This window comes from Gavialis gangeticus, unplaced genomic scaffold (genome assembly GCF_001723915.1).
Source record: "Gavialis gangeticus isolate Ggan-Ray unplaced genomic scaffold, GavGan_comp1, whole genome shotgun sequence".
In the NCBI taxonomy this organism is placed as follows: domain Eukaryota; kingdom Metazoa; phylum Chordata; order Crocodylia; family Gavialidae; genus Gavialis; species Gavialis gangeticus.
This window is the reverse complement of record NW_017728993.1, coordinates 5,524,035-5,539,025: the sequence shown is the minus strand read 5'-3', so window position 1 is coordinate 5,539,025 and position 14,991 is coordinate 5,524,035. Positions and strand designations below refer to the sequence as shown.

Genomic DNA, 14,991 nt, shown 5'->3' with positions numbered 1-14,991 from the left:
GGGGGGGGGGGGGCACTTGCCCCCCCAGCGGCCAGCCAGCAACCAGGGGGTCCCCCTGTGGCTGATCCTGTTGACCTGCAAGTGGTAGTGGCACGCTACTGGCACTTCCAGGTGAGCTCAATTGGCCATGGGGGAACCATGGGGATCACTTCTCCTGGTGCCCCACTCCCTGGCCAGCGCTCTTGAGAGGAGGGCACCAGCACTCTCACCTGCCCCCCTTCCCAGGAATGCTGGCTATCGGGGGGTGCACCCCCATGCACCCCCTACGTGTCACCACTGCTTAGGTTACTCCTGTGTGTCCTCAGATAGCCTCCAAATGGATATGCTGTCCCAGGAAAAGTTTTCAGCCCTGCACTTCAGCTATTCTCAAGTACCCACTAAAACCAAGTATGGCTCTTCCTCTTTTCATCAGCTTAAGGTATTTCAGTCTTGAGCAAAAGTGCCCTTCAGCTGTATCTTCATTAGGGACCCCTGATTACTTCTGATTTTACTTCTGGAGTTTTTATCAAACAAAGATCTAAATAGGCATGTCCAGCACTGAAAAACAAGAAGTGGGTTTCTGACATTCTCTGGACAGTGAATATATTCTGGTATTTTCTTTCTCATAAGGGGTAGCAAAGAAAGGTATAACTAGGAATAATGGGATGAATTTAAGAAGAGAAAAATTTAGACTACAAGTGCAGGAGACAGCTTTCTGACAGTAATGTTTGAGTATAAGCTAGCCTTTCAAGGGAAAGGGGAGAAACCTCATTGTTTGGACTTTTAAAACATAAGTGAATGAGATACAAGAGCTAAGTGAAACAAGTAATATATGGATAATAGTCCACTGACTAGGGGAAAATAGACACAATCTACAAATATGGAAAAGACTTATCGAAATAAGAAGGTTTCCATCATGCAAGGACTGGCCCATGTGCTTACCTTCATTTAGGTGGGTCATCCTATTGAAACTTCCTATACCATTTATGACAAGGAAGATTATACACCTCTTAATGGAGCTTTCTTTAAAGTCTGCTCTTGAGGAAAGTGCACTTTGATTCCATGACAATATCTGGAATGCCTCGACATTTGCCTCTATTCTTGTTTGATCACATCTCCAAATCTGTGGCATATGGCTAGAACTCCTTAGACCTTTCACTATAAACTCTGTACCATCCATCCTGATCTTTTGCTCCTCTCCTTTCAGACTGTAGTGAGCTGTAGAATAATTGAATATTAATTTACAGTTGAGTATTCTTAAAATATCTTGTTATAAGACATCAGTAGTCCCATAATGCTGCACAGTGTGGGGCTGTTTCCTATCAGTGTTGTAGCATGATAAAGCAGGGGGAGATCATTCAGATCTGCAGAAGAAATAGCTTATGTTTAGACAAGCGCCTTGCAAACCTGTTTCGATTTAGGTTGGCACAGCAATGGCAAGAAGTGGCTAGTGGTGTCCCTCTGGAGTCGGTGCTTGGTCCAGTGCTTTTCAACATCTTTAAGGATTTGGATGTAGGGTAAAGAGCTCACTGGCTAAGTTTGCAGACAACACCAAGTTATGGGAAAGCGTGGTAATGCTTGAAGATAGGCTATGGATACAGGTGGACCTAGACAGGATAGCAAGTTGGGCAGATTGGAGCCAGATGAAGTTCAACATCAAGAAATGTAAAGTGCTCCACCTGGGGATGAACAACCCCCCACACACCTACGGGCTTGGCAGCGCCAGTCTGACCAGCACTACTAATGAAAAGGACCTGGGGGTAATAATACACCACAGTATGAATGCAAGCTGGCAGTGTGATGCTGTAGCCAACAGGGCAAATAATACTCTGGTATGCATCAATCAATGCACCTCCAGCAAAACCAAGGAAGTGATTCTTCCACTCTATTCGGCTTTGGTGAGACTACGGCTGGAGTAGTGCGTCCAGTTCTGGGCACCACACTTTAACAAGGACGTGATAAAACATCTAAAGAGGGGCCACCTGAATGATCAGAGATTTGCATGGCAAGCCATACAAGGAAAGGCTGAGGGATCTGGGACTCTTCAGCCTGAAAAAGAGAAGGCTGAGAGGGGACTTGGGAGCAGCTTACCGTTACTTCAGGGGTGTACATCAAGGGCTCATGTGAAGATGTATTAACCATTGAAGATAGTTCACAGATGTGAAGACAAAGTTTATGTGCAACCCTTACAAGACTGGGACAAGCCCCAACATCCAATCCAGCCTTGTAAAAAGGTTTGTGAATTTGGGTTACATTTTGCAGGGGACAGCCACCTATACCCTGCAGCTCAGTCCCACTACACAGCAACTTCCCTTGCATAGACTGCTAGACTCTCCATGCTTCTGAAATCTTCCATCAAGGGTGTCTATGGGGTTGGGGGAAATAACATCCCTTTTTCTTCTCCCTTTTGCAGAAGAAGCAACCAAGCCTTTCCTTCCCTGCTGGGATACTCTCAAAGGAACACCCATTAGCCATTTCTTCTGTGCTCAGAGTAAGAAAGTGGGAGAGGAGCATGCTGCCAGCTTTGCTTTTCAGCACTCCAGAAGGACCAGAAAGCTACACATGTCTGTCATCTTAACAGGGTAGGGATCAATCTCTTCCCACTGCTACTGACCACTACAATATCATTCTACAGCCAGTAGCCATGAAAGAAGTTTCCAGTGAAATGATGAGCATCTTTCAGGCGCCCAGAATGCAAATACCCTGCTAAGAATCGGGAGAGAGCTGACCAACCAGACAACTCCTGAGACGGGCAGCTTCTCCTTTAGATACACAGTAAAGGAACAGTAACCCAATCCAAGACCCGGGATGAATGCAGAGGCAAAGTTTTCAGGCTACTGAGCAACCTCCTAACAAATGTTCAAGATTGGGTGGGAAGGTTCTACTGGGCATATTTGGAAAGGAGTAGTAGTGGACAGAGAGACAGCTTTAAAGAGCTTGTCTGGAAGTCTGGGCTCCTGCTGTTCTGAATTCCAAGTTAATCTGATGGCGCAAGCTGTACAGAATATCTTCCTCTGTAAATATAGGTTTTTACATATCCAGCTCAGGGCCAGTTCAGTTCCCATATCTGCCATGCTTGGCAGCAGCATCTGGTATGACCTCTGCTTCCCTAAAAACGCAACATATTTGTACACATTCCTTTTATTTTCTAAGCCAGTTCAGGTTCAAGTTCTTTCAAGTGGGGAATAGCAGGGATCTACAAGGAAATGATGCCTTGGGGTGACTTCACCAAGAAAATGAACTTATTCTAAATCCATTCATGTCATGAATTCCTAAGGAGTTGCAAGTATGTAGAGATGCTCCCATCTCCAGGAATTTGATGCATTTCCAAGCAAAGCTATTGCTCCATGCGTTGGTGCTCTGATCTTTACAAGGCTCAGGGTATCAAGAGTCCCTGTAAGTTCTGGTTCTGAAGCACCTGTAACAGTGAAGTTGCAGTGATGCTTACAGCTAAGATTTAAAACAAAATGACTAGTGAATTTGGGTAAAATGCCTTGCAGAGCTCTGATTTCTACAGAGTGCCAAGAACCTTCCTTTTGGCCCATTAAATATGTTGCAAATGGGGCTCCCAAGAACTCAAAGACCCCCAAATCCATAGGCACTTTATGTCTTAGGTCTAAGGTTTTGGGGTCTGATAGTTCCATATAACAGGCCTGGAGCATAAAGGCTATAGTTACAAGGTTTCCCTACCCATCAGAGAGGGGTATATGAAAATGACTGGACCAGAAATTCCCTTCGAAGAGCAGAATGTACCAGCCAAAAAGTACCACAGGCAATTGTTAACAAGAAAGTACTCTCTCAAGTGAATCTGCTGTCCACACAGCTTCTTTCCTAGGCGAAAGTCTGTCTGAAAAACAAATTAAAGAAGGGAAAGAAAGAAATATATGAGACACAGGGTCATAATGAGCAGGCAAATGAGCCAACTTACACACATATCTTGAACCTTGAACCAACTCATTCTCTTTTTCTCTAACTGGCAGACCCAAGACAGATGAAACAGGAGTTGTGGGTATTCATCATATACTGAAATCAGGCCATTACTGGTAGGTGCTTTTATTTTAAATATTGTACTTTGTTTGCATTCCCTTCTGTCAGACCCTACCCCAGATTCAGTCTCAAATGTTTATCCAAACCTAAACTCATATCCCTAATCGTTACCTCCTCAGTCCATCTCCAAACCACACCAAGCCAAATTCATGCTTGGACCAATGCTATCAATTTCAGTGGCACTACAGGCATAAATTTGGTCCTCTGGCTTTTGCAGCCTCCATGGTTCAATATCCATGGCTAAAATTTTCAGCTTTGTCCAGCAGTTAAGCTGGAAAATACAGGATTTTGCCATTTCACAACAATAGAACCAAAACAACAGCAATGAGCGCACTCCTGGGTCTGTGCCTCCAAAACCATCCTTATCAACAATGGCTCATTTCATTTGTACATTTGAGGTTTTGATATTGGCTTCTAATTTCATCAGTTTTGAACTGTACTTAGCAGTTCAAAACTAATTTAATCAGTTTTGAACTGTACTTAGCAGTCCTTGGTTGTGCAAAAGATGTAACTTTTTTTTCCATTTCTCAGGGGCAATGCCTTTCCATGGTTATAGGCTATGAATCAGATCATGGTCAGATCTAAGGTGACAGTGGCTCTGCCTATACTCTTCTGCTGGATTTACACAGGTATGGTCTTTCTCCTTTCTCACTACTGGATGAAGAACAATGACTAATAAAAATCAATAACATCTTTCACTAATGTCAGAATGCAGAGCTCCTAAAAAAAGGATATGCTAGAAGTAGTTAATATTCAACTGTTTGGGGATTTTAGAAGATATTTGAAAGTCACAGACATACATGCACAACTTATATGTTACTGCAGTCCTCTATGTTATGCAGGGTTTTAATATGCTGCACCTTCCCAGGAAGAACAGATCAAACCTGATATCACTCGAAAGCTAAATTTGTCATTGCTGAGGCGGAGCTGTAATCTGATTATACAGGGTTTCTTGCACTTTAGTCTAGTATTCTTGTAGAGCTGCCTAAGATCAGATCAGATCAGATCAGATTGGGTAAATTAAAAAAAAACGTTTTATAGGTTATTTCCCCAGAGTCACTATTAAAGCACAGGCTTAAATGTGTGCCAGCAGAAGTTTCATATCTGATTGAGTCATCCTGTCAAACTGATGACATTTCGGAGGTTCCACTACAACATGCCCACCAGGGGATTTGGGGAAAGCACCAAATACCTGCGAGAGGGGTGACACAGCAGAGGGAAGAAGAGCATGTGTGGAGACCCTGTACTTCCCTCTGCACGCACACAAAGGTGCAGGGCATGGGAAGACAGGAGGCTTTGGCTTCATTCCTCCACTGTATCAGCCTGCATGCTAGGGGATGGACAGTAGGTCAGGCATACAGCTAACAGTTACCTTTCTCCCTCCTTCCCCCGTTCACCCTTCCTGAGCAAAGTGAAGCAAAATAAAACTGTGCCACTCTGAATCACAGTTGGCTTCCTTTCCTATGTTATCTACCTACTGCCCTGTATTTGGGCATTGCGGAAAGGCCACCAGAGATCCCATCATAGCCAGTGATTCAGTTAGTTACCTGTATTGTCAGAGATTGGGCCATATTCTGACATTCTTGCTCAGACTGAGCATCAGCAGAGAGTTCCTGTTCAGATGTGAAAGAGCATTCTCAGAGCCAGGGGATCAGACTCTGGGTCTGTACTCAGGATGATCTGGAAATCAGGGCTGCTTGTGTTCTGCAAGTCCCTGGCCCCAGGAGTGCTTGTAGAATCTCCCATTAGCGTGAAAGAGTGATTCAAACTCCAAGGTCTGATTCTCTGTACTCACACGCTCAGGTTATATCCTGGCTGCAGTGAACTCAATGCTAACCTCACTTTGACTTAGTGGGGCCATGACTGTGACTATTTTTGCTTCCTGTCTGATATCGATCCCAGTGGGTTGCTGCCGCTCTGCTGTCATTAGACATCACTTTTCAGCATGAATTATTTCACTACTGATCCTCTGGACAGAAACATATGCTCACCACAGTTTCCCAGGCTGACATGCATCTCCCTTAACAGCTACAACAATGAAGGCCCACTCTATCAAAGGTCCACCCTAAATATGTAGGGGCAAAGTAAGGATTACTTTTGGTATTAACATATATAATACAAGGGATATTATCCTGACTGAATTTCTCATGTTATAATAATACCAAACTCTCACATAGCCATCTTCCTCAGTAGATCTCAAAGCACTTTACAAAGAAATTGCATGTCTAGTCCAATAGAAACCTCAACAGGGTTAACTCAGGCCTGGAGCGCCTACAGAATTTCCAGTAAACCGATCCTGGCTACTGCACTTGCTGGGCACATTTGCTGAAGAATTTAGGCCTAGTGTATTATGTGATACATTGTGGTTCGGTTTTAAACAGTAGCCTTTGTAATAACCTGCCCAGTCACAACATAATGCAAACCAACATGCATTCTTTAATTTAAACATTCAGTCAGAGCAATATTTTAATCCTTCTGTATTTTTATAGGTGTTACAAACCTCCACTGCTCTGGAGACGTGTGGATAGAACCAGCTCCAGTTGTTCAGATGGGTTGGAACATTTCGATAAATTGCCATTCTACCATAAACTGTGAAAAGTCAAAATTATACATGAGTCTAAATTATACTCACATTCAGGACAAATTATTAAGAATAAACAGAACCACTGTGCAGCTTCAGCTTCAGGATTTTAGGAAACCAGATTCTACTACTGTTGTATGTTTTGCGAAGTGTCCCAACAGTATTGAAAGCCTGCTGGTATGCGGAACGCAATTTTCTACAGGATGTAAGTAATTTGCTATCTCTGTGATGGTTTTTCACTAATTCTAGCTCATCTAAATGAATATGGTATCATTATAATTGCTTTCCAGAGAGCAATCATATTGTGGGGCCTGCAGGCTATTTTTAGCTTTACAGTATTAGAATGTAAGCATAATTAGAACAGATACATTAGAATCTAGGCTGAAAGTAGAATTAGTAAATCCTGCCTTGGGGTAAGGAACTCAATCAACTGATCTCTTGAGGTCTCTTCCATCCCTATTTGTATTGTCTCTATGAATACTGAACAATTTTTAATGCCAGGCAAAATCATGCAAAATGAACTTTCATACTTTTCTGTAGATTACACTTACTTTTTCTTTACAACACAATATTTGAAGATGTATTGGTCATTTAAAAACTGTTGTAATCAACCAGCCAGTCATACCTGTAGCTAGCATGAGTGGATGACATAATCAGAAAGATTTTTCCTGCACGTTCTGTCTACTGGCTGCAATGTACAGGTGTCTGGAAATGGCACGGAAATGGTCTCCTCCTCCTTCCGTCACCATCACCTGCTAGCACATACAGAAAAGAGATAAAAGGCTCCCTGAAAACAGCTCCGGGCCTCACTGTAGAGCAATATTAGTAGTAGTACTGACACAGCTCTTCTAATCAATAGATGTCACACAGCTCTATAAAAAGAGGTAGTATAACTCCTCTGTTTTATATGCAAGAAAACTAAATCATGGTGGGGTTAGGGGGAGAAGTTAGGGTTACCATTGATCCCAGGATCAAAAAGAGGACACCTGAGGGGTGTGGAGGTGGCAGGGAGGGGGGGTATATGATTGTGTAGGGCAGTGATATACCTGTGCACTGCCTCTGCCCCTCACTCCTAAGCTGCTGCCCCACAAGCCCTGCCAGTGCCCCTCACTCGCAACCCACCGCTCCCTGTCCCCCCAGAAGCAGCATGCTCAAGATCAGCAACCAAATCAGTGGCAAAGTGATGGTAACAAACCTGGTCACAGGAGGTACATCCCAGTGCTCTGCTTGCTGACCCTTGCTGCCACTTCCATGTAAATAGGGACTTTCTGTTTGATCAGATAACCACTGGGGCCCAGTGGGGTCTTTTCTCTTCCAGTGCACAGAAGTGAGTGTTTCCATTTTGTGTTGCTGTGGCTATGCAGTATGACTCCCGCCACATCTCAGCTGCTCCATTCCTGCACACAATGAATCCCCACAAGTCAGAACATCCTTGCTAAGAATTGGAAGAGGAGAAGGGGCAGGCAGAAAAGAGAAAGAGTTAGGATCTGGGTGCTCTGAGCAACATGCAGGTTTGGGTTTCCTCCTCAAACTTGCATGCCTTCTGCTGAAATGGCTACAAATGTTTGGACTCTGTTCTGAGGCGCATTATGTTTCCCTGTGTGCGTGGTGCCCTTTGCCATAACAGTCACATGAGTGCTTCTGCTGACTGGGTGGATGCAGCAAAGTAGCCATAAAGCCAGCAGTGGAGGGAAAGGACTAATACTGACACATCTGACTTGCGATTAATGGAATCTGAGCAGACTTCCCTTCCAAGTCCTTAGCTGATGTGCATTTGACAAGCCATTCCCCTGCCCTGATGCCCCTACCTTCCCTACTGCTCCATCTGCTAATTAGCCATACCTTCTTTATCGGTGGCATTATGTGTTACAAAGACTTACAAAGCTGCCCATTCATTGGTATCCGGTTCTGTTTACGTGGCTTAAATTGTTCATTGGCATTCAAAATAAAAGGAGAAAGGACACTAGATCCCCTTGGTGTCTGCAGGTTTAAGGAAGAGATTAAGAAATCTGGCCTGACAGCTAAGGTCCCTGAACTTCACAATTCATCTAGGTAGTTGGTTTGGAAAGATCACCTTGCAACCTTTGCCAAGAGGCCAGTCGCACCTTGCAGTACTTTGCTGGCCAAGGGAATTGACAAGGTTTCAAAAATGCTCTGCCTGAGCCCTGCAAACTCCACACTTGAAGGCCAAGTTCCAGCCTCTTGGAGGAGTAATTCATTAGAGGGCTTTCAAATGACAGCTGAAGTTCACTACAGGTGGGCACCATATAACATTAGAATCTGCTTATGTCCGCCTATTCTGAAGCAGCATGTCCTCATAGATTATGTCCAAAGTTAATTAAATCTTATGCTTACGTGATATGGGACATCAGCATTTCACATATGTAAATCCTTAGTCACTGGCTGAGTTGCCCTAAACTTATTGTACTTACATATATTTGCCTTTGATCTGTCTTTCTAGATCCACCGGACAGCCCCAGGAATTTAACCTGTGTTATCTATGAACATTCAAGCCACATGACTTGTACTTGGGACCCTGGGAAGTATACATACATAACCACTAATTACACTCTCTTGGTGTGGAAGTAAGTACAGTCAGAACTGCTTGTCGGTATCATTTGAAAACCAAGTGCAAGCAAAACAGGATTCTCTGCACCAGGTTGGAACCTGGTGGTTGCAAAGAATGAGGAACAAGAAGCATGAGACTTGCCAAGTTACTTGCCAGCAAACCTCCATTGTGGCTAAGGTGCTAACGGCACAGAAAGAGAACAAAAATAAAACTATATTAATTGAGGACAGGGTTAGGCTCTGCAAGCTTTGTAACCTGGGGAAACAGTATGACTACGTGGTCTAAACACATGTGGTGAGAGCAAGAGCAACCACAAACCAACGTGACTGTATAAACTGTTCTAGTTCTGATGACTGGAAACAGACAGTGTCCTAGTTACATCTTCTAAAATGGTGTCTTCACAAAGCTCTTCATTTGAGCCAGCAGCAAGTTCTCACTTGCTTACTGCCAATTTGGCTGAGCTTAGAATTTAAACCTTTAAACTTAGGCTTTTTTGCACTAGAGTCAGTTCTCTAGCCATTTGGGACTTGTGTTTGTAATTGAGCAATAAACAAAGCCTAAATCAAGGATAAAAATAAAAGCCAGTTCTCTGGTCAGTGGTCCTGACCTTCATTCCACTGCCTTAGTTTTATACCTACATATCTCATGCTGATATTGCTCCGTGGTGAAGCACTGCAATAAAAGTGAAGTAAGGCAATGATGGAAAAGGGAGCCATCAATGCAGTATTATTAATTACTTGTAACACATCACATACCTCCAAAGGGATATCATTCTGCCAGGGACTAAAAAGCAGATTAATCAGAGTTGGTTCACTGCACCAAGGCTTCACCATCTACACAGAAAAGCCAGAGGCACAGCAGAGGAAATGTGAATGGTATTATTCACGTTACAGATGTGGCATAGAGCGATTAAGTAACTTTCCTGGAGTCACTCAGGAAGTCTGTTGCAGAGGTAACAACTGAACACAGAGCACACACCCACCACGTGTGACTTACTGGAAAGAGAAAGCAGGTTTCATGCAGATTAATCAGAACAGTGGTTTCAAAAGTGAGAATGTATCAGGGTCAGATGGGGGATGGATCCCTCAACATGTGCCCAGTTTCTTATACTCTTTCTCTAAAGGATTCACCACCTGCCACTGTTAGACAAAGGGTCTTGGACCTTCCCCAGTATAGGATTTCTTATGTGCAAGTGAGAAGCAGAAGGTGGGGATGGAGAAGAAAGGACATCTTCCCCACAAAACTGATAGCACTGAAATCAATGCCTGTTTCTGTCGACAAGGGACCAAAACTCATGTATGATACTAGAACATTTCACCAGCAGGGAAAGAGGTCCTGCAATGCAGTAATCTGTTACTATGTCTTCACATAGTAAAACAGCAATGTAAAGAAATGCTGCAGCCCTGGAACAACAGAACTCTCCCTTCTTGCTTCATTCTCAGCTGTCAGATCTGACCTTACTGAGCAGATGCATTAACTGAGTATACCAAAATTTTCAGATGTACACTGCCCATTCACAACAAAGGTATTCAGTGAATGAGACGTCATAGCTCTTTGCTTTTTTTAGTAAGAATTATGGATGTAGAGAGCAAAAAGAAAAACAGAAGAGTTAGGAGCAAAGCAAGTGGGTAAATAATATGAAAGAAATCTTACCACCTCAAGAGCAAGTTGACAATGAAATATCTGGTAAGAAAAGCAATGGGATCCTGAGCTCTGAAATCTTCCCATTAGAACTTGATGACCAATTGTGAATTGTTTAAAAGTGTAGGAGGACACTGTCACAGGGCAGGAGAATGGGATTCTTGTCCAACTGATTTTAAATGGCTTGTTAGTCTGCATGTATTGCAAGAGACAAATCTGCTCCTATGCATGGGCCTGCTTTCAGGAATTTCCCTGCTTTCAAGATTTTTCGTTTTTTCAATGATATTGGTTAAGTGATTCCAGGCCTATTCCTTTCCCACTAAAGTCTGCCCCACTGGAACTGGGTAAACTTCAGGGCACATGGCTCCATTGTAGACAGGCAGAAGAATGAAGCATAGCAAGAGGGAGAACGGGACGTAGGTTACATGAGAATTCCTCAAACTAGTGATTTGCCTGCAGTAAAGCTTATGCAGTTTCTCGCTTTTACAGGGAAACTAGTTTTGCTTCAAAACTTAGGCTAAATTTGTTGAATTTTTTTCAAAAACGGAATCTAATTTGATATTCCTAATGAAATGCAGAAATGCAGCATTGTGAATATTTCATCCATCTCTAAAGCTGGAAAGTTTCTTATCAGTACAAAGCAAGAGCATACCCATTATTTACCAGATATTTATATATGGACAACAGTGTATGAAGGCTGTTGAAATTCACTAGGTATTTTACACTTTTTCTATCTACAGCCCTCAAATCACTGTTTCTTTTTGTGTCATTCCCTTAGTATCCTTCTTGCTCACCCCAGAATCTCTGCTTTGAATTTCATTGCAAACACCATAGAATTAATATTGTGAAGTTATTTGTGCTGAATAGTGCCACAGAAACTGTTTAACATTCTGTGAGCTGAAATCTAATTATTTCAGCGTTCAAGTACATATATTAAAATGCAGTCATTTATATGTTTTCATTGAAAAATTCATGAACGGCATTCTCCCCAGAGCTGATGAATCAGGATTTTGACAGTCACCTTGCTGGGGTTATTTGACCCCAGTACTCTTTCCTGCCATGGCAGGGGGTCGGACTTGATGATCTGCTCAGGTCCCTTCTCACCCTACTAACTAGGAAACTAGGAAACATAATTGCTGAAGCTATTTCTGTTCATAAATTTATTTTTACAAACAGAAAGGATAAAAAGTAAGTTTTTAAAAAATGATACCTTAGGTTCTGGAGAACACCACAAAGCACAGAAAACAACACTGGAGCCAAGTTTGGGTAAACTGCTTTGGGAATAACTGCAGGACAATCTTGACCTGTGTCTAAGTACCGTACAGCCATCCTCATGGTGGTATTTTCACTAAATACATGATGAGCTTCAGAGACCAGCTATCGTTGAACTATTTCATACTGTGACCTGTCATAAGCCTAAAGCTATTTCAATCACAGGCTAAAATTTAGAAATATGAATGGCAAGATTTGATTTTTATTCCATAGCTACTGATGAATAATATATAGCTCATAATGACATACTGGCTCCTTCGAAGTTAATGGCAAAACTCCTATGCTGCTTTTTCACCCCTGCTGCTTTTTTTCCTTTCCTAGTATACAGACATGTGAGAAGAAGGCATTTCCTTCGAAAGGAACTCTCACCATTCCATTGAACAAACTGCAAGGAGAAAAACAGTACTCCATGAAGGTCCAAGCCAAAAATGACCTGGGCACAGCATATTCACCTGATCTAATAGTTGACCTTGAGGATCTAGGTATGGTATGGTAATTCAACAGTGACTTTGAAAGCAGATTTTGTAATCATTTTCAGATTGTAATACACGGGGTAGGGAGAAAACCCTAACCAAATTGATACAATCTAGAGCTAGGTGTAGATGTTCTACTGAAGATTTCTGAGTGTGTCCCCACATTCAGGGTTATGTGATTGCGATGGCAAAAATATCAGTGGCACAAATTTGTGCCACTGCTTTTTCCTGCTGCACATGCCCCTGCATGTGGGGTTAGTACGGGGCAAATTGCCCCAGGTGGGGTACCTGTGCTGGCCCCAGTAACCTTGCCTGCAGTTCTAGGGGTCTCCCAGGACAGCTGCAGCAGTGATCCAGCCACTCCTAGTGGCGTATGCTGCTGCCATGTGCACTGCGCTGCTTTTTGCAGCAGTTATTTTTTGACACTGGGATCTCTTGGTGTCAAATTTTGGCACCATCTTGCAAATCTGCAGTGCAGCATGCAGGTGTACATGCACTGTGTGTGGTTTGTGACACCTCAAATGGGTTTACGGTGCCACTAACCACACTTGTGCATTTGTCAGGATGCACCCTATAAATGGCCGGGAAATGGCTGTTGATGTATTTCTGGTACAGTTTCTCATAGTCATGTCTTAGTTATTCTCAAGTAGGCATAAAATATTTTCCATCAAAACCCCAATCCTCTTGAATGCTCAGCTGAGTTCTCAATATTCTTGTACTGGAAATTATGTTCTTTTCTCAGTCTTTTGTGACATGTTGGACTTGAGTGGGCAGGAGAACGGCATGTCAGGTGCTCACTGATGGGTAGAGTGCTTTGATCTTCAGCATCAGCACTCTCACAAATCTAGTGATTTGTTAGGAGAATTCATGCATGGCAGCAAACAGAGCCTTTCCTGTCAAGTATTTTACACAGGCAACTTGCAGTGTATACTAATAAAAGTGTAAAACTGATTAACAGTACGTTATCTTTAATGGACAGTAGTGTGCAATGATCACTAAGCTGACAGTGCTTTTTAAACAGACCGTGATGTATTGTTGTGAGGAGAAAGCAGCTGCACTATTTAATAAAATATATTAAAAATGATGTTAGTGGTACCTAACAGTAATGTGTTCGTGACGTTTGCTTCTCAGGCCTGCTTCAGAATAATTTTACTCTTCTCTTCTTTTACCTCTAGTGATACCTGCAACACCTGTTATCACCTTTGTTGAAACTACAAACACTTCAGCTCCAAGAACTATAATCCACTGGAGGAAGCAAACACTGGTCAACAATGTTTACTGTGAAGAGAGATACAAAGCAACAACAAATCTAACGTGGCAGGTAAGGCAATCCTTTCTCACCTACAGAACATGGAGCTGTTCCTGCTCCCATTGACATCAGCAGCAAAACTGCCCCTCACTTTAATAGGAGAGGGATTGGGCCCTGTGAGAAAAGAGTGGATTGTCGATCTGTGGTTCTCAATCTGTTTGGCCTCAAGGCACCCCTCTTTGGCCTTGAGGCACCCCTCCATAACTTTTGTGAATGGAGTGGCACTCAATTTCAAAAACTAATTTGTATATTATAGTGTTTACCTCCTTCCAGAGAAGCCAGGCAGTGGAGATGTGTTGGCCAGGAAGAGACATGCATGAGCCTGCCTTTATCTGCTTCTTGCCTCACATCTCACAGCACCCTACAAAGGATCTGTCAGCACCCCTGTGTGCTGCAGCACCCTGGTTGAGAATTGTACATCTAAAGTCTCTGGAGTTTTTGTTGCAGCCACTTGCCCTGTATTGGAGTAAGAGGAGGTGAATGTCTATGAGCTGCAGGGGTATTTGGGGTTTATTTTAAATGCTAATCCCAGAGACTGAAGTGTTCTTTTCACCCGTGCAACAAGTACAGAGCTGGTAGCATGACACAAACTACACTGAAGGGCATTAAACCTAACCTGGAGAAACTATGTTTAAAGAGGACTCTAGGCTTCTCTACTGGGGCTGCATATAGAAGTCTAGGCACAATGTCAGAGAGACTCTCTAACTGTGGGTTTTTACACAAAGCGCCCTGAGTTAGAGCACCATTGAACCCAACAGGTGTTATCTTGTTGGGTGGGAGGGGGCTTGGAGCTTGCCAGCAGCTTCCCAGGAGGCTGCCAGATGTCAGACTGCCCCTCTCCCCAGCCCCCTCCCCTCCCCAGCAGCTGGCAACTGTAAGCAGCACTGCAGGGGGGGTCGGAGACCCCTCCGCCACATGCCCCCCCCCAACTACCCTTGCGGGGGTCTTGGGGTGAGCCAGCCTAGGCCCACACTGTGGGGAGTCTCCCTTCCCCTCCATCCCCCACATGAGTGCCTTGACAGAGACAACCGTAGCTGCCACACATGGAGCTGGGGCACAGGGTCAAATGGGCCCCCCCCCCCCCCCCCTTTGGGTCTAACAAACCCCCGGGGGGGCTTGG

General features: G+C 43.5%; 1 protein-coding gene across 1 annotated transcript in view; it reads left to right on the top strand.

Moving 5' to 3' along the window:
* The first annotated feature begins 2,396 nt into the window (after nucleotides 1-2,396).
* The window catches only part of IL23R (interleukin 23 receptor), a 44,804-nt gene continuing 32,209 nt past the window's right edge, over nucleotides 2,397-14,991 (top strand). Inside the window, 7 exon segments of the mRNA XM_019528288.1 lie at nucleotides 2,397-2,561; nucleotides 3,960-4,022; nucleotides 4,558-4,655; nucleotides 6,516-6,812; nucleotides 9,069-9,192; nucleotides 12,411-12,571; nucleotides 13,738-13,883. Coding sequence (XP_019383833.1) covers nucleotides 4,586-4,655; nucleotides 6,516-6,812; nucleotides 9,069-9,192; nucleotides 12,411-12,571; nucleotides 13,738-13,883 — 798 coding nt within the window. The 5' untranslated portion in view covers nucleotides 2,397-2,561; nucleotides 3,960-4,022; nucleotides 4,558-4,585.